The following is a 24,814-nucleotide window of genomic DNA, read 5'->3' on the forward strand; positions in this document are numbered from 1 at the left end:
AAAAAGGAGAAAGCTATTCCTTACAGAAGTAACTGGAACAGCAGGAACATATTAAATTGGGACTGTGGGACTTTGAAAAAGAGAAAACCTTGTCAGTGAATATTGCAATCCCTGAAGAGGACAAGATTTCAATCTAAAACAAAGTATTTTGATATATATTTGCAGCAGAAAAAGAACTGTGGGCCAGAGTACACAAAGTTCTGTTCTAGGAAATGATGATGAAAAAATACACAAAGATCCACAAAGGAGTAAATAAATCCTTGGTTTATGTGCAACTTAACATAACACAATTGAATTTCTGAATTCTAAATGGAAGTTGCTCAAGAATATTTGGCAGTTGGCAATATTCTGCCTCATTCTCAGAGTCTGTGTCAGGTGAAGAACAAGGCTGTACTCATCATTCAGCATATGGTGTTATTTTTAATAAAAGAGTTTGTCTTATGGGGATCATTACTTTCATATTTAAAATAATTCCTTTCCTTTAATTTTTTTTTTAATTCAATCAGCAAATAAAGATACTGTGAAGCTTCTCTGGTAGCCTGTCCAGGCTGGCTTGCTGGCTGATTCTTTTTCTTTCTTTCTTTCTTTCTTTCTTTCTTTCTTTCTTTCTTTCTTTCCTTCTTTCCTTCTTTCCTTCTTTCCTTTCCTTCTTTTCTTTCTTGTTGTGTTAGAAGAAAAATTCATCTGGTTCAGTTCCAAGCTGGGAGAAAGACGCTGGAAACAACATGGAGGCTGATTGGAAAGAAAGTTTATTAATGAAGCAGAACCACCAACCACATGCGATTCTGGGACAACTGAAGCTAAAGAGCCTTGGTGGCACAGCGGACTAAAACTGCTGTTAAAGTAGCACTTAACTGCCAGCTGCCTGCAATTACTGTGAGTTCAATTCTCACCAGGCTCAATGTTGACTCAGCCTTCCATCCTTTCAAGGTAGGTAAAATGAGGACCCGGATTGTGGGGGCAATAAGCTGAATTTGTATAAATATACAAAAGTATGAAGGCTATTGCTTAATGTATTGTAAACTGCCCTGAGTCTCCAGAGAAGGGTGGCATATAAATCGAACTAATAAATAAATAAATAAATAAATAAATAAATAAATAAATAAATAAATAAATAAATAAATAAATAAACCAAATGGAGTTTAGAGTGGGTGGGTTTTACACCTTCTGGATTCCTATGAGGTCATGTAGGGGTCATGGCTGGCTCTATAAGCAAAAGCGAAAATGCAAATCCTAATTTGAACTAATTTGTCAACCTTTGGCTTATTGCTTATCTGAGTTTCTGCCTGACCCAGTCTTTCTGAATGGATTACCAAATCTGCATTTCTAAAAGCTGGCCTACTCAGTCTCTGCTTGGGCAGGGAAACGGGGGCTAGTTTCTGCCTCCCTTAAGGATTTTTTTTTTCATTTCTCCTTTAGGGGAAATATTCTATCCTGCCTTTTTAATATTTCCCAAAATATTTCATTCTTCGGGGGGGGGGCAACATCACCCAGATGGTTTTCAACACTAGAATTCACAGTCTCCCAGTTTCTACCCTAGTGTCATAACCTCTAGATCAAACTGGACCAGTATAGCACTAGTTTGGCTCCTTTCTCTAAGGCCAGTCCCGATCAAGGTTGATAGGGAGCCAGGTGTCCAGTCGATGGCTCCTCCTTTGCAGCATGCTGCACAGTTCAGTACTCTCCCTGTTTCTTTTCAACATCTACATGAAGTCACTGGGTGAAAGTATCTGATACCATGGGATGCTGATGGCACTAGCTTTATATCTCAATTCCAGGTGGCACAATTATGGCTACCACCCACTCTGGCAGGGCATACTATGGAGTGGACCCCATTGACCAAAGAAGTTTGGGTGGTGAGGTCCAGGAGAAGAGCCTTTTCTGCAATGGATCTCATCCTCTGGAACATCATGCCCCTTGAGATGAAGTCACCCCCATCCTGTTGGCCAGAAAAGGGCCTGAAAACATGGCTCTGCCAACTGGTTAGGGGCTTTGATGGGGATGTCCATTCTGGAGGTGGCTAGTAGATTGGGAGAATTCCCCCACCCCCACCCTGTTTATGTATTGGTCTTTTTTTTATCCAGTTTGTTGTTAATGTTAATATTTTAACTTTTAACGCTCATTGTTTTTCATGTTTTTTAAAGGTCTACGTGTTTTATATTTTGGAGGGGACATTGTAAATCGCCCAAAGTGGCTTGATAGCGAAATGGGCAGCATATAAATGTAATAAATAAATAAATATAAGTAGGCACTAGACAATGACCCACTTTTATTTAATGGAGACTTTTAATTAACTCCATGCCTGCTTTTCTTCCCTCTTAGGCAGGAATGACTCCGTTAAAAATCAGCAACAACACTACTTCAGATGACGCAGGTGCTTGAAGTCGTAGCATGAGAGGAGAAAGACAAGACTGCCTCTCTAGCAGTGTACTGGTGTGACCTGGTTTAGTACATTTCAAAGTTATTGAAAAAGGGAACATGATTATGAAAAGCATTAGAAGAGCACAATTAAATATTCTGGACTAATAATCAGAAGGCCTTCCCAGTGGTCTCTCACATGAATCCATTTGCTGACTCATAGATACTTGGCTAAATTTCATTTAAGAGACCTTCTTCCTAGTCTAGTGCCTCTTTTTGTTTCTGTTCTTCTGTATTACAATAGTGGTACTGGATTGAAGTTATTTTTGTGGCCTGTAGGAAAGGAGGCCGGGTGGAGCCTCAGTGCTTAATAGATGCCAGAGAAGGTCTATACTCCACCAGTTTGAGCCCTACCACCTATGACAGTCTTGTCACTGGCCTCAGTTCCTGCCCACCTAGCAGTTTGAAAGCATGTAAATGCAACCACAGGTAGTGCTTGACTTACAACAGTTCACTTAGTGACCGTTTGAAGTTACAACAGCACTGAAAAAGTGACTTATGACCATTTTTCACACTTATGATGGTTGCAGCATCCCCATGGTCACGTGATTTACATTGGGATGCTTTACAACTGACTCACATTTATGATGATTACAGTGTCCCAGAGTCATATGATCCCCTTTTGTGACCTTCTGACAAGCAAAGTCAATGGGAAAACCAGATTCACTCAACAACTGTGTTACTAATTTAAGAACTGCAGTGATTCACTTAACAAATGTGACAAGAAGTGTCATAAAATGGGACAAAACTCACTTAACAAATTTATCAGTTGGAAGGAGAAGCTGAGAGTCCAGGACAATGACTGCGGTTCCATCCACAGGGAAAGAAGGTTGGCCTATGTTATCTTGCCGCTGTGAGAGAACAGCTGTGGCCACCCACCTGTACTGCTACTTGCCCTGGACGCCCCATAACTGTGAGAGAGTGACGGGGCTCCAGCTTTTCCATGTCCAACTGTACTGTTTATCTCTCACCTCTATGACTATCATTAACACCCAGAGTTCCATTTTTATTTCCTTTCCCACCATATCTGAATGACTTATACCTCAGCAGATCTGCTTGCGCTGCGAGATGCCCCCCTCTCGCGGCGATGGCCTTCCACTCAATCAAAGGCCTACCTTAAGGACGGGCTTTGGAGTCCCGAGAGGTGGCATGTTTTAAAGCGGGGATTGAGGGTTTTTTTAATTAGGGTTTTTAATGATTTTTTAAGGGGAACCGGGAGGAAGACCAATGGGGTTGAGGGGAGTAAGCCACTATGGTCGGAGCCAAGCCTGGCACAGGGGAATGATTTGGAGGGTGCAGGTCGAGGGATTGGGGAAGGGTTGGTGGGCTATCCGAAGGAGGAATTTACCATCAGCAGGGTGAATGGGAGGGGCATATATGGCGGGAGTAGGGGGCTACATCATGTGCTGGGGGCGCGCACTCGCTGTTTGAGAGCAATTGCGCGCCTAGGTCCCCAAGACTCCACTCAGATAATAGGTGGCTTAGATACTCAGGACCTGGGCCTCCGGCTGATGTTATGCAATGCCAGGTCCGTGGTTAATAAGGCCCCCCTCATCCATGATCTTATACAGGAGGGGGGAGCGGACCTGGCAGCTATTACTGAGACTTGGTTGGGCCCAGAGGGAGGGGTCCCCCTGGTTGAGATATGCCCACCGGGCTTCAGACTGCTTCATCAGCCGAGGGCCCAGGGGAGGGGAGGGGTGGTGGTGGTTATTATTAAAGAAGGTCTTGGTCCGAGGGAGACCACTGTGCCATAGATTGCCAGATGTGAAACCCTCTTTGTGAGATGCGGTCATGGGGCTCAGATGGGCCTGATGGATTCTGATAGATTCCAGATGGAGCTTGGGCCATTTCCTGAGGTTCTAGCACATGACTCGGTCAGGGACCTGGTGGCGGCCTGGGATCGGGCCGCTAGCGGAGCCTTAGATCGAGTCGTGCCTTTGCGGCCTCTGACCCGGTGTCGATCCCTCGCGGCTCCTTGGTTCACTGAGGAGCTGAGGGAGATGAAGCGCCGGAAAAGATGCCTGGAGAGCGGTTGGAGGGCCAGTCTCACCGAATCTGATCGAACACTGGTAAGGTCGCATATTAAGACCTACCTAGTGGTGATAAAAGCGGCGAAGTCTAATTACTTTTCTGCTCTTATTGCATCATCAGAGAATCATCCGGCGGCCCTGTTCAGAGTGACCCGCTCCCTGCTTCAATCGGGAGTGCGGGAAGACCCCTTGGAGGGCAGGGCTGAGGATTTCGGACGATATCTGTATGACAAAATCGCTCAGATCTGGCAGGATTTGGACTCTGACTGGGTAGATCCGGGCAGGATGGCGAGGAATAGTCTTGAGAATGTTATCTGGGAAGAGTTTGACTCTGTGACTCCGGACGACGTGGACAGGATTTTGGGGAGACTTAATGCGACCACATGTTTACTGGACCCGTGTCCCTCCTGGTTAGTACTGGCTTCCCGGGAGGTCACATGAGGCTGGCTCCAGGGAATTATCAACGCTTTGTTGAGTGAGGGTCACTTCCCCGCTGCCTTGAAAGAGGCGGTGGTGAGGCCTCTCCTCAAGAAGCCCTCCCTGGACCCGGCAGTATTGGCTAACTACCGTCCTGTCTCCAACATTCGCTTCGTGGTGAAGGTTGTTGAGAGTGTGGTTGCACGACAGTTTCCACAATTCCTGGAGGAAACGTCCTATCTAGATCCGTTCCAGTCGGGTTTCAGGCCTGGGCACAGCATGGAAATGGCATTGGTCGCGTTGGTTGATGATCTCTGGAGGGCTCGGGACAGGGGTTGCTCCTCTGTTCTGGTCCTATTATATCTCTCAGCGGCTTTTGATACCATCGACCATGGTATCATGCTGCACCGGCTGGAAGAGTTGGGGATGGGGGGCACCGTGTTACAGTGGTTCTCCTCCTTTCTCTCCGACCGGTCGCAGTTTGTGTTGACAGGGGGGCAGAGGTCGACCTCGAAGCCTCTCATCTGTGGAGTGCCACAAGGGTCGGTCCTCTCGCCCCTTCTGTTCAACATTTATGTGAAGCCACTGGGCGAGATCATCTGTGGCTTTGGGGTGAGATACCACCAGTATGCTGATGACACCCAGCTGTACATCTCCATCCCAGGCCACCCCAGCGATGCCCTTGAAGTGATGGCCCAGTGCCTGGAGGCTGTACGGATCTGGATGGGGAGGAACAGGCTCAAGCTCAACCCTTCCAAGACCGAGTGACTGTGGTTCCCGACGGTTGACTCCATCGCTGACTATCGGGGGCGAATCTTTGGTCCCCGTGAAGAGGGCGCGCAATCTGGGAGTCCTCCTGGATAGGCAGCTGTCTTTGGAGGAACATCTGACAGCTGTTGCCAGGGGGACCTTTTGTCAGGTTCGCCTGATTCACCAGTTGTGCCCCTTTCTTGATCGGGATTCCATGTGCACAGTCACTCATGCCCTCGTCACCTCTCACCTGGACTACTGCAACACTCTCTACATGGGGCTCCCCTTGAGGAGCACCCGAAGGCTCCAACTGGTCTAGAATGCGGCCGCGCGGGTAATTACGGGAGCTACATGGCGCTCCCGCATAACACTGCTCCTGCGCGAGCTGCACTGGCTCCCAGTGGTCTTCCGGGTGCGCTTCAAGGTGTTGGTTACCACCTTTAAAGCGCTCCACGGCATAGGACCTAGTTATCTTCGAGACCGCCTTCTGCCACCGATGACCTCCCATTGACCCGTGCGCTCCCACAGAGAGGGCCTCCTCGGGGTGCCATCAGCCAAGCAATGCAGGCTGGTGACCCCCAGGGGGAGGGCCTTCTCTGTGGGGGCTCCCACCCTCTGGAATCAACTGCCCCCAGAGATAAGGAGAATCCAAGACCTTCGTGCCTTCCACTGTTCCCTTAAAACTTTCCTTTTTCAACAAGCCGGGCTGGACTAACAAATCCTTTTAAATGATTTTAAATGATTTTAAATGTGTTTGTCTTTTTAAATTTTGGGCCAAATTGAGATATTTCCTTTTAATCTGTTTCTTAATCTATGTATTATGTATTTATGTGTTTTTACTTGGCTGTACACCGCCCTGAGTCCCTAGGAAGAAGGGCAGTATATAAATTTGAAGTAAAAAAAATAAAATAAAAAAAAGTTAGCAACATAAATTTCGGGTTCAATTGTGGTCATAGGTTGAGGACTAATTGTAGATAAATAGGTACCACTTTGGTGGGAAGGTAACAGTGTTCCATGTTTTGCTGTATTCTCTCAGTTGTGGTATGATGTCATGCTGACCACATGACTGCGGAAATGTCTTTGGCCAATGCTGGCTCAATGGCCTAGAAACGGAGATGGGCACCACTGCATAAAGTCAGTTAATGACTAGTCGAGTGAAATCCACAGGGACTCCTTTACCTTTACTTTTCCATGTATGAAAGACGATATTCCCATTATTTGACACTGATATTACCTCTTTGAGGCCCTGAAGCAACCTGTATGATACAAAGACTTGTAAAATGAAAACTACAAACAAAATATTCTTGTCTTCATGAGTGTATATTGGTTTTTATGCAAGAAGGACACAACGAGCTCCTTTGAGCAGAATCCATGAGACTCTTCTCTTGCAAAAGCTACCGTAGTCACAAGCAATACAAAGATGAAGGCTGGCAGCCATTCATTTCAATGAAAAAGAACCTTTGGGTAAATTATGTTCTAGAATTTTCTGCTGCCCACAGAGGCTATGTTCTCCAGTTCTATGACGTAGCTGGCTATTCGTTTTCCAATGGTCAAAACCCAGGGAGACTAAAAATGCAATATTCTTGCTTGAATTAAAATAATTTGGTCTATAGCAGCTTCCCAAAAAAGAAAATAAATGAAGCCTAATTAAAGAAAGAGAAGACAAAGCATTTCAAAACTAGAAAAACGTAATATGTCTGCTACTACTTTACTTATCCTGAAGAAAGAGGAGAAAGGCAATGTAAAGCAACTTGCAATAATATGGATCTTAGCTGCAAATTTCCTTTTTTGTAAGTTAGATTTATGGATGGGACAAAACCACTTGGGAGTCAGTAGGTGCCTGGTAGACAAGATAATACATAAGGGAAGGAAACATCTACTCTTCAGGTTCTTTATACTCCTTCATGACTTTTCTGATCCAATCTACGTAATTTGCCACTTTAGTGTAAAGACCATAAGTGCCACATTCTGGCCCCCACGAAACCAGTCCAGCAACATAATAGTGTGTCTCGTTTTGGGGATCTTTGATAGCATATGCCCCACCACTGTCTCCCTGACAGCTGTCCTGCCGGCCATCCCCAGCACAAATCATATTTTCTGTGAAGACATAACCTGTGTTTCGTTTCACATTTCTGCATGTATCCATGTCCACCACAGGGATCCAAGCTGCCCTGAGTCTCATTGATAATCTAGGATTTGATCGAGTCGCATCAGTCTTGCCCCAGCCAGATATGTAGCCCAAGGTCCCTATCTGTGGATCATATTCTGAGGATGTGTCAGGTAGGCAAATTGGTGAAATAGTGGGGCCCATTGTCAAAGGTTCTTTCAATCTTAACAGAGCAATGTCATGATTAAAGTTTGTCCTGGTCCCTGATCGACTTTTGGCCCATTTAGGATGAATGAATGTATCCGCTATCTTCAGTGGCTCAGTATCACTCTTGGCCCTTTGATTTACACTGAACATCCCAGCATAGAGAACTGGGTATGGAGCATCATCCAGCACATGAGCTGCAGTAAGTATCCATTGTTCTGAAATGAGGGCTCCACCAGCTCGTGGCTCATCAAAGTAGATTTGCCAAGGGAAATTTCCTTCGTTAGCAACTGTGCCTCCATAAATCCTCCCTATTTCTTCAATACTTCTACTGGGAATTCCACAAACTAAAGCAAAAACAGAAGAAACCATTTTTAGTCAGAGAGAAAGCAGAATAAATATCAGAAACAGATATATCGATTAACGTGGGAGAAAAAGGAAAAATAGTATAGGTGAACCTATGGCACGCATGCCACAGGTGGCATGCAGAGCCCTCTCTGTGGGCACCCAAGGCGTTGCCCCAGCTCAGCTCCATTGCGCATGCGCGTGTGCCTTCCACTGGCCAGCTAATTTTTGGGTCTCTGCCGCGCATGCGTGGGGGGGCAGGGTCATGCAGGAGATGCACATGCATGCGTGGGGGGGCAAGGGGAGCACGGTGAGTCACACGTGCATGCACAAAGGTCAGGGCACACACAGGGAGGTGCGCAGATGCATGGGGGCAAATGTGCATTCACAGAGTGCGTGGGGGGCATGTGCACATGTACAGGGGTTGGGGCATGTGCGGGGTCGCGGGTGCATTGCACTATAGGTGCGCCCGCACAGTGACAAAAAAGTTAGCCATCACTGATATAGGTTCTGCAACTCTATAGGCACAGCCCACTAAACCTACAATCCAGAGCATGATTCCTTGACCCATATAGAAAATATTAAGCCCAGGGAAATCCAAGCAAGCTTCAGCTTTTCTTTAGTTCCTCTTTGGATTGTTCCTTATACTTCAATTGTTCTTTCCAATGTCCTAACAAGGATTCCCAAAATTATTCCTGTTTTAGAACTTCTGGTAGGGTTGGTATTAGGGGAAGATTTAAATCTTCCAAAACAAATTAAACTAATAAAATTCAGAGTCTGGCAGATCATTACAATTTTATAAAACTTTAAACTGGGGAAAGTTTACGAATTTTCTCTGGCAAAAGAGTTACCAGAGAAAATACTGTTATTTTGGGATTAAAAGAGAAACAACATTATTATTTTGTAATTGCAACTTGATATGATCTTCATTTTTAGTGAAAAGCACAGAGAATTATACAGTAGGTAGACTTTACCTGGGTCACAAACTGGAAGCCCTGTTTTCCCTTCTTCATCCACCCATATTCCACTGGCTGAACACTGATATGTTTCTTTGGAAATAAAGCAATTATTTATAAATACAATACTATCATTAATTCTGATTAAAAGACTCTAATATATATCACAAACTCCAAGAACCATTCAGCTATGACTTACTATCAACCCAACAAAGATGTGTTAAAAAGAAAAGTAACAATTATAAAAGGAATTTATCAACTGATTTACCAAACATTTTAACCAATAATTTCACACACATGCACCCATTTTGCTTTAAAAGTATTAAATACAAAAAAAAATATTAATCTAACTGAACAAATGTTAAACTGGAATGTGATAAATAAGTTACTGAGATAATATAAGGAGATAATGGAAACAACTTAAAGAATATAGAGTTGAGATTTGAAAAATAAAAAAAGGGGGGGGGAATTCCTGGGCAACAGAATGGCTGTGAGGGGCAGGTAGAAAGTGAAGATCTGCTGTGTGGAGGCACAGAGAAAGAGGTACATAGCTCGAGATATTTCAGGTTGCAGCCTCTGCCATGTAGTACACAACAGCCAAGGCTTCAGAAAGATCATAAAGACTGAGCAATAAGGCGAGGAAGACTCATAAGATCATGGTAATCTTGTTCCTTTGTTATCACTATGCTTATTGTTAAACCTGGGTACTTCAATTTTTGGCAGGGTACTTTTAGTGGTTCCCAGCCTAGTAAACCTTCCCACCTCAATCATGTCTTCCTGAGGCTGGCAACCGTAAAATGAGCAAAATGATGTTCTTAATTTCTGAATTGGAAGGTTTTAGTGGAGGAAAGAAAGGACTGGACATACCTTTGCCCTTTATGGTATAATAAGGTTTGTGGCATTCGTAACGGATAGTGGTTTGATACTGTGTCTCCTCCGATCCTGACAGGTAAACAATATCTCCATGTTTAATGGGATCAGGCACACCACAGTCTACAGCTGCAAGACAGATGAAAAACAGAATGAGGCAGGATTAGAGTAGTTCACCTTTCCATTTTCATTTTTCTTTATGTTGCATACATTCATCCATCCCATGTTGCATTATTTGTTTAGAGTAGCCCTCCTCAGGGAAAACTTCCATAGGTGACTATTTTATGTCATATAAAGATTTTCAAACTCTACTGGATTAAATGGTTGAATCCTTGTCAACCTCCACAGCTTTTGATTATACAGCACCTATCAAAGATAACACTCATACTCTGTGGTTGATCCAGCGTGGTTATATAATGGAAGGCTGACAGGCGGAATGGGGACAACTCACCACAGCCAACTTGCCGCAGTCACCTCGCCATGGCCAACTCTCCACGGCCAACTTGCTGTGGGACAACTCACCTCAGGACAATTTAACACTTCAATTTAATTATTTAAAATAAATTTAAAAATATTTTAATTTTTGGCATTCACATTTCATTTTGTCCCTCCTTTTACACCCATTCTTTAATGATTCGATTCCACCATTTCTTTGATATTAGTGTAACTCTTGTCCCGGAATGAGTTGATCCATGGCAAGTTGGTTGTGGTGAGTTGTCGCGTGATGAGTTGGCTGTGGCGAGTCGGTCGGGTGGAAAATTGTCATAGACCTGCTGACAGGTGTGGAGAAAATTATATATAACAGGATGTTTCTTTAAAGTTTCTCTGAGCCCTGCAATTCATCTACTTTCACTTCTTTGGCAAGACATCTGTGTCTGCTTCTCACATTTTATTCATTATCATATCATATCATTATCATCTTGAAATGATACAGCAGAGACCATTGTAAATCACTTACGAACACAACTGTAATCTGAGTTGCTCCATTTGCCATTGCTTTGACAGCTAGAGTAGAAGGATGTTGTACTGCCTTGTGGCTGAAAGAAGGATTCAGAAATAGCAGAGTTTGTGAAAATGACAGAATTAGCAGAGATAGCAAAACCGACTTGTTTGGTTATAAAAAGGGCAATAAACACATTTATTAGCAACTGGAAACCCATTATGGACTTTATGCTGAAAAAAGAAAAAAATGAATGTGATTTATGGCTATGGTGATCAGAAAGGATAGATTATAGAAAGAAGGAAATTATGTTGTAACCTTAAAAAGAGAAAGTAAAGTATAAATGTATTTTAAGTTTCTTAAGAAGACTGGAAATGCTTTCCCCCCTTCCCTTCTCTTTCTTTCCCTGATTTCCTTTCCTTTCCTTCTTTCTCATTTTCCTTTTCCCCTTCCCCCTTTTCTATTTCTTTCCATGCTTTTCCCCCTCCACTTACACTGCATTTATCAGTTTACTTTCCTTACTTTTCTCTTTCAAATTTTTATAACTGTATGTCTGTGTGTGTGTGCATGTGTGTGTTTCAAGCTGCCTGTGGTATGGGGTGGGGATGAGATGAACTGCTGTCCTGGAGACAGGGCAGAAAAAAAACAAGGTTGCCATGACATGTTTATCTTGTAGCTAGATACAAGTGGGTAAAGGCCCTGGGACACTTCCAAAGGAATGAGGAAGAAACCTTTCCCCACTTGCACCTAGCAATTCACAGCACTTTCAAGGTGCACAAGGTTTAATTCATTTTGCCAGCAGCAGTGCTGTTAAAAGGCCATAGGAATTGGGTCAACACCAGGGGTGAAATCCAGCAGGTTCTGACAGGTTCTGGAGAACCAGTAGAGGCAATTTCGAGTAGTTCGGAGAACCGGTAGTGGAAATTTTGAGTAGTTTGGAGAACCAGCAAATGCCACCTCTGGCTGGCCCCAGAGTGGGGTGAGAATGGAGATTTTGCAGTATCCTTCCCCTGGAGTGGGGTGGGAATGAAGATTTGGCAGTATTCTTCCCCTGCCATGCCCACCAAGCCATGCCCACAGAATTGGTAGTAAAAAAAATTAAATTTCACCATTGGTCAACACCTACTAGCCATTTCAGGCTGAGACAAACAAACCACCTCCTCTAGAACCTGTGGAGTCTTCCATGGGGCCTTTCTCTTTTGGGGAGTTAGAAAACCTGGCTCTTTCAAAATGGATACTCCCACTACCCACCATTTCCCAGGTGGATATGTGGTGGTCTCCAGGAGAGTTAGAGTTGCCTTGTCAAGAGAAAGAGGGAGAGGCATACTACACACACACACATACACACACACACACTGAGCACAGCATCAAGCTTACTTTCAAAACAAGATCACCCACCATTTTGTATTTCATATTTGTATACCAACCATCTCCTTCAAGGAACATATTTCCCCCAACAATTCTCAGTGCATTTAATTCACTGTGTAAAAAGCTGTACCCAAGAGGTTCCACCACTTTACTGGGCAATAACGCAGCCTGATAATCAGCAGTCTAAGAGGCTGGGCACAAACCTTTGTTGAAAGATGGCAAAGTTCACAAATCAAGGCATTTCTTAAAACCATCCCCCAACCATAGCCTTACTGTAACTGGCAGATGCTTTCTTGCTGTGTGGAAATATTGAAAAGGGGGAAGGCAAATAAAAATAGAAAGTTTAAGTAATGTTTTTACTGAACATGCCCTGCACATCCAAAAATATTCCACACACACACACACACACACACACACACACACACACACACACACACACACCAGAATAGATGGTATTGAGGCAGTTTAAGGCTCCTCAGTGGAGACAGCAGATTTTATCCTGGTGAAGTTTTTGTCAGTAAAAGAGATATATAGCACTTCTGAGAAAAGCCCTCAGGTCTAAGCTCCAATCTTGTAGACAGTGGGGGGAACAAGGAGAAACCATGTTATAATAGAGTATTAAATAATGATGTTGGTTTTTATATACTGTCCTAAGACAAAAATGAATAAAGTTTTGTATGAAGCTTGTTTCACCATTCCTCATTCATAAAATATCATGATTAGGGTTATGGTTAGGATTTCTCCATGTCCAAGTTTCCTATCATGTGTTCTGTATATTCTTAACACTGGTGGGGAGGGGGGTGGAAATCCATTAAGAGGGTTAAAGACTGAATAACTGAAGCATGTCTTTTAACTGGTGATGCCAGGAACCCTCATATCCTTGAAACTTACTCATATCTACCTTTGATTCTGTAGAAAACAGAGGAAGGGCATGTTGGGAGGGCAAGTTATACACAAATGGTTCAGTTTATGCTTCTAATGCAGAGATTCTAATGCAAGTGTGGCATTTCAGGGATGATTTCATTGCCCTTACAGCATCACTTTGGTGTCATCACAATTTGTTATGGACTCTTTCTTTCCCTCTTTTATCTGTCACCTGAGTTTGCTCTGATCTTCATCAACATGAGCATCCCGGCAGGTGCTGGCTTCCTTCTATTTCCGAACTTTTGGCTAGAAAGGTGTAATGTTGGCAAGTTAAGCTGGGAGATTCCTCCTGTCTTGAAATGGCAGGTAAGACTTTCATGGTCATGTGGCTGAACCAGGCTTCCTGCAGTTGATCTTCAGCCTGTCCATCATTGCTTTCTGGTCTTAACTCATGGTCAGAATGAAGAACCAACCCTTTTGCGGAACTGTGGGCTCTCTGAATGACAATAACAGTCATTCAGGGAAATAACATGATGTTGTTTACATGGCTTCCCAGAAACGATGGTTGTGCCACATAACATGCTAATGTATGGTTTGCTGTTTCTTCCTTGAGTAAATCAAGAACCACTATAGTACCAAAAGGTTCCACAGGAACTTTATGGAGAACCTTCAATCAAAAACACAAATTACTTACCATTACAATCTCATGGCCTTCTATGCAAGTCACCCTCACAGAATCCTTAAAGACATAAGAGTCTCTTAGGGGATGCTGAACAGATCTTGAAATAACAGTCTGTGGGCAGGGCATTGCTTTAGAAAGAGAAAAAAGTATCAGAAATCAATCACCTTATGTCAGGGGTGTCAAACGCAAGGCCCAGGGGCCAGATCCAGCCCATGGGGTGCTTAGATCTTGCCCTCAGGGCTGCCCTGGAAACAAAAAAGGACCGGCCCGCAGTTCCTCTGTCAGGGAAACTGGGCTCCTGAGCTCCATTTTTGGCTGCGACGGACTCCTGCAACCCTCTGCCAATGAAAACGGAGCTCGGGAGGGCCAGATGCGGCCCTCTCGAACTCTGTTTTCACTGGCAGAGGGTTGCAGGAGGCTGTCGCAGCCAAAAATGGAGCTCAGGAGCCCGGTTTCGCTGGCAGAGTGCTCGGGCCACCACAGCTCCCCCAGACACGAGTGATGTTGAGCTGGCCACGTCCACCCCAGCCACACCCACCCCGGCCCCTCAAAGTCAGACGCAATCCTGATGGGCCTTCAATGAAATCTAGTTTGACACCCCTGCCTTATGCTATACAAGTACAAACACCAGTCCCCCTTTTCTATCACCAACGGTCAGAATCAGGACCCACAAAAGTCTTGAGTTTGGCCAATACTTCACCCTTTCTTCACTGAGACCAACTGTGCTTTTTTGTCCTAGCATTTGTGAATAAGAAGAAATAGGAAAGGAATGGTGCAATCCACCAGGATTGCAAAGCTTTCTGCTGAAACCTTTTTGCCTTCCAGAATGATCTTGAAGATAGGCTCTCTCTATATATAACCTGGATGCCTATTCTTTTTTTATTGAGACGATTTTGTTTTATTTTTCCTAACTTTATGCAAAATGGGGAAGGAACTGATAATGTAGTAGTAATGACATATTGCTACTGCACATAGTCCAGTTTTGATGGAAATTCCATTCCTAAGCATTGCACAATAAACATCCTATATACGATACTGCATTTTGCCTCTGTTCCTGGTTTTAGTGGAGCTGAGTTGGGGTTAACTACTCCAAATCAGCCACCAAATCAAAAAAAATTTCGTCTACATTCAAAGAAAGTTCCTAGCCCCCATAATCTACCTATTCACAATTTGTCCAGGACAATATGCAATTGAATCCTCAAGTAGAATTCTTACAGACAACATTCCTTCTGTTGATGGTAACTCATTCACCATTCTGCAAATATCATCTTTTTTGTTTGCTCCTCGGAAACAAACACTTGTCCTGTTATAACAACCCAGTTCCCTACTTCAGCACTTGAATTCGCCCCATTGTTTCCTCAGAAGAGATCTACTCACGGTCCCCAAAGTAGCGGATTTTCCAGCCTTTCATTTGTACAACTTGATCCGTTTGGAAAAAAATGTCCACAATGTTGCTCTTAGTGTTGATTTTAGGAGGCCCAGGAAATGTACTGCCACAGTAAGGACCAAACTTCTGATCCCCTGCTGAAAGCTACAGAACAGCCAGTAGGAATAATGGGGAAAGTTTCAAAAAAAAGAAAAAGCAGCATTGTAATACAGGTAGTCCCCTACTTACAACAGTTTGTTTAGTGGCCCTTCAAAGTTATAACGGCATATTTTTTTTTTTGCCATCATATTTATTCTCTCTATTTTTAAAAAAAACCCAATATTACCCTTCATCCTAATCTCTAATCTTAACCAAATTCAATTTGAAAGTGTAAATTTAGTTGAAATGCTTAAAAATTGTTGAAATTTGTGAATCGGCCAACACTCTGTTCAGAAAAAATATATTGTGTGTTTGTATGTGTGTTTGTGTAAAAATAAAAAAAAAGTTATAACAGCATTGAAAAAAGTGACCTATAACTGTTTTTCACACTTACGACCATTGCAGCATCCCCATGGTCACGGGATCAAAATTCAGATGCTTGGCAATTTATGACGGCTGCAGTGTCTCAGGATCATGTGATCCCCTTTGCAACCTTCTGACATGCAAAGTCAATGGGGAAGCCAGATTCACTTAATAACCATTAGTGTTACTAATTTAAAAACTGCAGTGATTCACTTAACAACTGTGAGAAAAAAGGTCATAAAATGGGGCAAAATGTACTCAAGAATTGTCCTGCTTAGCAACATAAATTTTAGGCTCAGTGATGGTTGTACACCTGTAGTTGAAAGAGTGAGGCAGGCATTCAAGATGTAAAATAAGCATAAGGGCTGTCGGCTGAAGAATTAAAGATACAATTATGGATGCATTCAATATTAATGTACAGAGCAGCAAAACCCAAATAGAAGCAGGTTATTGATGTTATTAAATACTTTTAATGACATATAATGTAAGAATGTGCTAAGCATTTGTCAGTCCTCCCAGAGACAGAAAGAACACAGAACACTCAGAACAATCGTCTTCCTACTCAATAACTGGATATGAAATATTGACTGACCTGGATTTGGTCCTACAAAGAAGATTGCTATTTCAATTAGAAATGCCATGGAAGAGTATTAAGTATGAGACATCAATATTCCACTCACTTTGTTGTCCTAAAATGTCCTTAAATATTTGGTAGAGAAGAATGTCGATGGGTTTGCTTCATTCCCTTAACGAATCAACTGCTTTTCTTGGCCCAGTCTATTATTACCATCCTGAACTTTTATTGATTTTTTTTTAATTCAAATAAAAAGAACAATTTTCTTTCCTGCTTTCTTTTCCCTAATTATTTAAGTATTGGCACAGAATGCAAGAAACATAGACCTTGATAAAAAACAGAATACTATTTAATCACTTCTTACTGAACAACTAGATATGAAATGCTGCTTAGATCTTCGTTTCCTTTTTTTCCCTAAAAGGCTTTAAAACTTCATTTTTTTCCCCTGGAGTTTTTAAGCTGAGCATTACTCAAAATGGTCTGAAATATCTATAAGAGAGCTAGATTTGTGGGTTCAGAGTCCCAGACACAATCTTTACTATGTATTTTATGTATGAAATATCATGCTGGTGATTTTGTGTCAAAACACAATTACCACTCAGGCACATGGAGAAACAATAAAACTCATAATATCCACTGTGTTTACTGGATATGACAGTAAGCTAGTAATCCTTTGGTGGTAAACTAAGATGTGATAGAAAGATTTCGTATTTTGGGATACCTATAGCACTACAATGCAATATTTAAGTCTATACTCATTTGCAGGAACCAGGTTTTAACAATAAATAGCCACTGTTTGTTTGAGCATAGAAATATCTCGACTCCTTCCTATTTGATTTCTGCAAAAACCTATTATTCACTGAATGTGGAAAAGAGAAATCTGAGAAATCTTGCTGGAATTAACTAAGCATGTAGGAGGGGAGCTTCAGCTGTGATTCTCTTAAAGTATGATGCTGCGGAGATGATTGCTGTTAGTTCTTATTTGATTTCACTGTAATCTATCTGCTCTTGAACAGAGATTACTGGTATCTTTTAGCATCCTAAATGAAAAATGGCTTTATTTATAGAAGACCACTAAAACATCTGGAAGAAGAAGAATGAACAGGAGGAGAAAGGGAATTTCTAAGGCAACAGAAGCAAATCTTTCCAACAAGGTCGAGAGTATACAAGTGTCCTTCTGTTGCATATGTTGAAGTTCAGTCCATTTATGTAGATTTCCTTTCCCCCTTCTAATTTTATTTAGCAAGAGGGCAAAGTTGAACACACTGCTGGAAAAGCAAATTCACCATGTTCCTGCTCAGATATTCTACCTTGCTACAATTCATACACTCCAGGACTTCAATGGATTGTGAAAGTCAAGTCAGCCCCTCATTTTCATAAGGAACAAAGTTAGGATACAATCTGAACAGGAAAACCTCATAATCAAGAGCCATCACGATCACTTACTCTGAAAACATCTGGGCAAGTTCCTTCTGAGTCACTTGGCTCAACTTCAAAGTCGTTGTTCCCAATGCTCAGGATCACCTGGTATCCTGGTTCCAGGATGACGCGGTAATCACAGTGAGAGTTCTCCGGGTATGGCCTGGGATAGTTCGGGCTGGTAATCTCCCCAGATAGCTCAGTAAATACATTCCCACTGCAGTTCACTAGAGTTTAGAAGAAAAGCAATGGCAAAGAAAATAGAAATAACGTTGACAGAAGTCCGTCGTCACTATTTGGCCCTCCTTAGGGTTTAAAGGCCTATTAATAGGCAAGATGAATTGGCAACAGCAGTGTTTTGGGTGACATGAAAGGATATAGTTATATTTTTACCAACCCACCACATATGCCATTTAAAGTTTCTGCATTTAAATCTCTTGGGCTTCTCCTACTCAAAGCATTGTCTTAGGAGAACAGGAGATTGTTTATAAGAAGAGCATATTCTCTGATATTAACTTCCTTGGTTAACTCCATATATTTTCTCTAAGTTCCCATCTGAATCATTTCTGAAAGAGACTCATAACAGAATGACCCATATTAATTCAGATTTTTTTCTCTTAAAAATTCACTCTTGTCTAAGTTTTAAGGAAAACTTGCTCAGCAAATACTATACATAAACCTTAATATAAGGATAGATATCCATGCACGATTTTTAAATGGGAAATCTCTGAGAAGTTCTGATCAAACATGGGAACCAGGCACTTACCCTAATCAACATGTGGACCCACACATGCATCAGAGCTTACTCTAGATTTGGTATTCTGTTTATGAGAACATTGTGGTCTGAGGATGAAGGTCTTATGAGCTTTAAGCTGAATATTGGTAGGAGGGTTTTGCAGAGTCAGAGGACCAATTAAAAGTTCTATCTCAGACATTTCATGGACTCAGTTTGTTTCCTGAATTTTCCTGCTCCTTCTATTAGTGACAATTGAATAGGGAAACAATGAACTGTGGACCCTCTTGGTCCCACATGGCTGTTCAGTTCTCTTCTTTAATGGAGAACAAAACTGATGAAGCAGAAGGAAAGTCAACCCAGAATTCAATGTAAGGTGAGCAGCTTAATAAATGTTTTAAATAAATAAATAAATTTGAGTACAAATGAATGAAAACTCAGGAAGCTGAGGTCATTGTGAAAATGTTGCAGCATATTTTGTAGATAACGTTACTTGGTTTTACCTCAGTTTGGACTTCAGTGTAAGGATGTAAACTTGCATATTCTTGATTTTTAAAAACAAAACAGCTATCTGTCAAATGTGACAACCCACCTATTCCTATATGAAATGTTGGGAAATTAGAGTCAGCAAAAGATGCCCTCTTCAACTTTCTATGGTCTGTTTGCTAGGTTCATAAGGGAAAGCCTCTGATGTTGGTTTCATAGTAAAACATCCATTGGGAGTTGTGGTTAATCCTATACTTTCTATTTTTAAGATATTCCTCTATGTAGTCAGCTGTTTTAATTTTAAATTAACAGTAATTTTAATGAAGTGTTCAGATTTTAATTCTTTATGTTTTTATTCTTTTACTGCTAGCTTTCCTCTTGAATGTTCTCTGGACAGAAAGGCAGATACATATCAAATCTATTTCTAATCATGATGATGACAAATGTGCATTATGATGTCAACAACACCAAGCCTTTGACAGTGGTTTTGGTTACAGAGAGGGAACAGTTACTTAAGGGACCACCTGCCTGCCCAATTTGATCATGCAGGGTTGGCACACTCTGGGTACCTTTGATTAAACAATGTTTAATCAAACATTGGGACCCCAGGAGCATGTCTTCTCTGCGGCAGCGCATGCCATCTGGAAGGAGGTCCCCACAGAGAGCCAGATGGCTCCCACTTAGCTGTTGTTTAGAAGAGCTGTGAATCCCTGGCCCTTGGCAAAGGGGAGAGAGACTTCCCTCACTTCATTCCCTCTAGTCTGTCATGTTTGCCATTGTTCAACTTTTATTGACTTTTATTGTAATTTCTTTGTTTGATTGTTGTGAACTGCCATAATCATTGGGAGTTGAGCAGCATACAAGTGTTATTACTATTAACATCACAATGTACATTTTGTCACTGACTCCACACCGGTGATACTCTGTAAGTCAATGAATGATACCTCCACATGTCTTCTTATCTTCATGCAAGAAATATTCAGGAGGACAAGAGCAATAGTAGCCACCAATATAGTTATTGCAGTAATGGCTACAGGCCTCTTCCACAAAATCTGTGCACTCATTCACATCTGTAAGAAAGGAAGAGAGATGTAGAAAAATCCTCAATGGAATAGGAGCAAAGATGACAGAAAGAATGACATAATTTACCACCTCAAGACTTTACCAGCCTGGCTCGGTCTCTAAGGAATCCCAGTAGTGTCTTTCCCAAATCCTGAGCCCTCATTTATAGGAAATAGAGCTTTCCAAAGATTTACAGGTTGTGGTTAGGGGGAGCTTGGGGAAGTAGTTTTTGGCTCGGATTTAAAAAAAACCAACAGATGACAAATGCTTTGAATACCCTGTTCTTTTGCAACATAATCACGAACAGATTTAAGACTGAGCTCTTGAATGGTGCAGAGAGGTTTACAAGGCATAATTAGTAATAAATCAGTTCAATTGGAACATCCTGTGTGGTCCTGATCTTTTGCCCCTGACAGCTAAGGACTTACCAATTGCAGTGTAATAGGCAGCAAATCCAGTGTATCTCTCTTCATTGGAAAAGTCAGACTGAAATAGGATAGTTATACTATTGTAGGGCACATGGAGTTCTTCCAGGATAGGAGAGCCCCGTGCGCGCCTCGTTTTTTGCCCACAGAACTGACCCTCCACCTGTTCACCAGACAGGACCTGGAAGGATCAAACGAACAAGAATAAGAGCTTATGTTTAACTATATTTTTATCCAAAATATAAACCCTCCTTAGAACATCCTTTCTTCATATTTCTGTGCCAGCCCTACAAGGTAAGCCAAGTCAGGAAAAAGACTCCATAAGATTGACTGGAAATTGACTATTGACTAACAGAGCCTTGAAAGCCTCCCTGTGTTTTCTTTTCCCTCCATCTTATACCCAACAAAGTCAAGATGGAGTCATTTTAGGATTCCTCTCCCCAGTGGTGGGATTCAAGTAATTTAACAACCGGTTCTCTGCCCTAATGATTTCTTCCAACAACCAGTTCACCAAACTGTTCAGAAAGTTAACAACCGGTTCTCCCGAAGTGATGTGAACTGGCTGAATCCCACCACTGCCTCTCCCTCTTCTGGGCTTCAAACATGGTTTTCTACAGTAATGCTGTAGCAGATATTGTCCAAGGTCATCTTTGTGTTTCATGGCAACAGCCCTTTGCAGCAATTCCTCAATGCTCTATTGCCAGAATGCAAAAAGTGTAGCCTATGAACTCCCCTTTTGTGGCTCTCAGAGCAGTAGAGACTACAAGGTTGCCTCTTTTTTGTACGCTGGGATGCTCTGAGGAGGTTTAAGGTAAAAATTGCCTTTTTACATCTCATTTACCATGATTTCAAAATGGTCCCTTAATGCCAAACATATTTTGTCATCTAAATGACATCAATATCATCCAGCAACATTTGCCCTTCTTTCTCTTTTTGTTCATGTCACCCAAAGTTTAATTTTCTCAGAAAATGGCTGCTTTTCTAGAATCATTGAAGTAAAGGCCTCTGTTCCTAATACACAGGATTATCCAAATGATGAAGTGGGCATAGTGACATCACAATACGAGCTCCATCCATTCTTACTTGCATCAAGACATTGCATATATAAATTCATAAGGGGTAGAGTTTGGGTTGCAACATTACAACACACGATTCATCACTTGCTTCCACTTCCCCATATTGCCAGATAAAGATCCAAAAGTCCAGGCATTCCTGAAGCTACTCCCTTCCTGAAAGCTGGGACAGCATGTCCAAGACTTTGTTCATGCTTTCAGTTTATCATTCAATTATCCTTTCCTTCTATTCCTTCAGAATACAGATGTGCACTGTCCTGGGCCAGCATAGTGATAATAGCTGTAGTGGATGGCTTCTAAACATTTCTCCGATGTTTATTTTAAATATTCTTGCTATTTAAGGATAGCAGCAGACACTAAGATCTTAATTTACTACCCACCCACCCCGATCTTCATACATTGTAGAGAAATTAAGATGGCAGTCGGAGACCCCTCTTCTAAGAATTTGCTTCTCCTGCTGCTGCCACTAAGTAAAATAATGGAAAAAAAATGAGTGAGAGGTTGGCTGGGCCACAGGCCTTTAAAAAGGGGGGGGGGACAATCAGGAGCATGAATACGGATGAGAGGGATCACAAGCAGGCACTCTCTGCCAAGATTCCTTGAGGGATGTAGCTATCTTTGCTAGGAGGGGAATGCAGAAGGCTTTTGGAGCTGTCAAAAGGCTGGATTCGTGTCCAGATGCCATAATGCTGTGATGAAGAACAAAAAGCTAACAGTAGACCATGACAAATGAGAGGCTTGAAGGCTCCCATGTCTGGAACTTGGGGTAAATGTCCTGTCCTAGAAATATTGTGAATTAGGTAAGCTCACTAGCTTGAAAATGTTCTGCCCATTTGGGGTTGTGTGCCAGTTATGAACACAGCCAGAGAGCAATCTAGCACAGGGATTCATGTCCTAGAAACTTTCTGTTTGAGATTACCATAATGGACTTAACTGAAATCTACTATACAGAAGCAGGCAAAGTAGTTAATTCATTAGTTGTAGCACAGGTGTGATCTAGCATGGAAACAATATTCAACTCTCTTCAACAATCCATATCCTTAACTTTTACACATCACCAGAAAAGTTTTATATCTTGTTTGAAATAGTTTCCTAGCTGGGTGTTTCAATACACAGTCTGGCAAACCTCAGCTTACACACATCTCCACTCTCAAGTTCCCAACAGACAAATATGCCCCTGTACCTTCACAGAGTCATATTCACAGTTTTGAGATGGCTCTATATCCAGGTGGGTGAAGTAAAGATGAATGCCATAACCAGGAGGAACTTCTATTTTCCAGGACTCCAGAGCATCATTGGGATATGCTTGAGGATAATTTGGAGACAGAATTTCTCCATACATAGATGTTGCCTCAGTATAGGACAGGAAGAGGAAGGAAATGAAGCTCCTGAAACATGAAATATCAATATAAGGAGACTGCCAAAATCACACTCAGCCCCTGGATGAAATATATTTGGAAGATCTTCTAGCTTGGACATCCTGGTTTTGCCTAGAGGTCCATGGCTAATAATATACCATTGTTTAAGCCAGGGATCAGCAACCTGCGGCTCTGGAGCTGCATGTGGCTCTTTCATCCCTCTGCTGTGGCTCCCTGTCACCGGTTGGCTCCACAATTGATAGGGCTTTCGGTTAGGACAGGTAGAGGAAAAAGGACGCCATGCTAGGAGGAGACTTTATGGTAGGGAAACTGGACTTCCGGTCGGCAGAGGAAAAAGGATACCACACTAGGAGGAGATTCTATGGTGGGGGAACTGGACTTCCAGTTGGCTCCAGAATTGAATGCGGGGGCTTCCAGTTAGGACTTTTGTGGCTCTTTGTGTGCTTAAGGTTGCCGACCCCTGGCTTAAGCCATAGTTAGTTTGGCTCTAATGCATGGGTGGTGGGACACAAACACGCGCAATCTGAATGTCCTTGCAACCTCTGCGAGATCATGTTGATGGAAAAGAAAAGAGAGAAATGTCCTTGCACACTCCTTTTCAGTGCAAAAACCAAAGTACAGATAATGAGGAGGAATATGCTGGTTGTCCTGAACAGAAGTGACTCCACAAGTGGCTCACACACAGAAAGCCACGGGGGAATGCACATAGTATGAAGACTTTAGCTTTCCATCCAATAGAGGGTGGAACAATCCCAGCAACTTGATTCAGAGCCTCCAAAGGACAATGGTATTTTTCCTGGCCCTTACTATTGACCCAGATGAGATACTGCTGCCAGGAAAGTCACTCTACTAAGTGAGGATGTGCAACAGAGTCCTAGACATGAGATGGGAGCAGATGGGAGTCCTGGCAAGATGCAGTTATTCAAGTGGGTTGTGGATCATCTTCTACCACCCTGACTTTCATCTGGAACTGGTCTTCCAACAAAGAAAGTAGCTAATCAGGGTCCCAAGTTATTTGTTAAACAACCCTCTGTTCATTCAGTAACTTACCATATCTGTAAGAGCACCATCCTTATTCCTTCCAGAAAGCCACGGGTTCATGAGATTTAGGAGAACCCAGCACCCTGCTCAGTGGGATGTTTCCTCCCCTGAAATGTGCCTGGTGGATGGACAGAATAATCAAGTGAAAATCTCACTCCCAAAGAATGGAATTAGAATGAATTCATTGTCTATGTATTATTTCTCACTGTCAACTAGCAAGTAAAATCATGTCCTAAAGGTCTGTTGGATTTTATAAGGTGCACAATGTGACCGGAGACTCCTCAGAGCCATAAGGTTTAGAGCTCAACTTGCCATAAAGCTACTTCTGACTTTCTAAAAAAGTATCACACCCGCTTCAAAGAGTAGGATCTCTTGGAAGAAGCATCACCTCTTAGGAAACTAGAGCAGAAAACTTAATCCCAAAATAGATACCCGGGATACCTATTTCTGAAAAGGAAATTGAGAGTGATTTACCTTTAACTCCTTGTCTCTGCAGCTGGATCTCTCTTTCTGTTTGCCTCTTCTGCCTCTCTCCACTACCAGCACTGAACAACATTTCTATTTGGAAACAATGGAACTTCATTAAGGAACTCTGTCTCCCTCTGCTGTTTTAAAATTTTATCTTTCATTTCTCATAGCCCTAAATAATTCAGCTAACAAAAACCATATTAAGATAATTCAGTTGCACAAGTCCTATTTTTGCTAGCCTTGGATCAACCAAAGAGGGATGGTTGATTTTTTTTTCCAAAGAAGTCATGTGACTTCTGCGAAGCAAATGAG

At 42.2% G+C, this 24,814-nt stretch overlaps 1 protein-coding gene across 1 annotated transcript; it reads right to left on the reverse strand.

Moving 5' to 3' along the window:
- Positions 1–6,919: 6,919 nt before the first annotated feature.
- Positions 6,920–24,584, reverse strand: C1S (complement C1s). The gene is made up of 12 exons (XM_070938413.1): positions 24,509–24,584; positions 24,044–24,152; positions 22,798–23,002; positions 20,545–20,722; positions 19,999–20,124; positions 17,863–18,062; positions 15,332–15,485; positions 13,967–14,082; positions 11,059–11,137; positions 10,098–10,229; positions 9,249–9,323; positions 6,920–8,276 (listed from the first exon to the last, which is right to left on the reverse strand). The coding sequence occupies exons 2-12, from the start codon at positions 24,061–24,063 to the stop codon at positions 7,495–7,497; spliced, it is 2,067 nt and encodes a 688-aa protein (XP_070794514.1). The 5' UTR covers positions 24,064–24,152; positions 24,509–24,584; the 3' UTR covers positions 6,920–7,494.
- Between the last annotated feature and the right edge of the window lie 230 nt (positions 24,585–24,814).

Source organism: Pituophis catenifer, unplaced genomic scaffold (genome assembly GCF_029215685.1).
Source record: "Pituophis catenifer annectens isolate HBS135680 unplaced genomic scaffold, rPitCat1.0.hap2 SCAF_2, whole genome shotgun sequence".
In the NCBI taxonomy this organism is placed as follows: Eukaryota; Metazoa; Chordata; class Lepidosauria; order Squamata; family Colubridae; genus Pituophis; species Pituophis catenifer.

Excerpts from the sequence above, each read along its gene's own strand:
- C1S (XM_070938413.1), bottom strand. The coding sequence starts at position 24,063 with ATGGTGCTCTTACAGATATG. Across the intron at positions 20,723-22,797 it reads GTGAATATGACTCTGTGAAG|GTCCTGTCTGGTGAACAGGT; the intron begins GTACAGGGGCAT and ends TGATCCTTCCAG. Across the intron at positions 18,063-19,998 it reads AGATAAGAAGACATGTGGAG|TGAACTGCAGTGGGAATGTA; the intron begins GTATCATTCATT and ends TCTAAACTCTAG.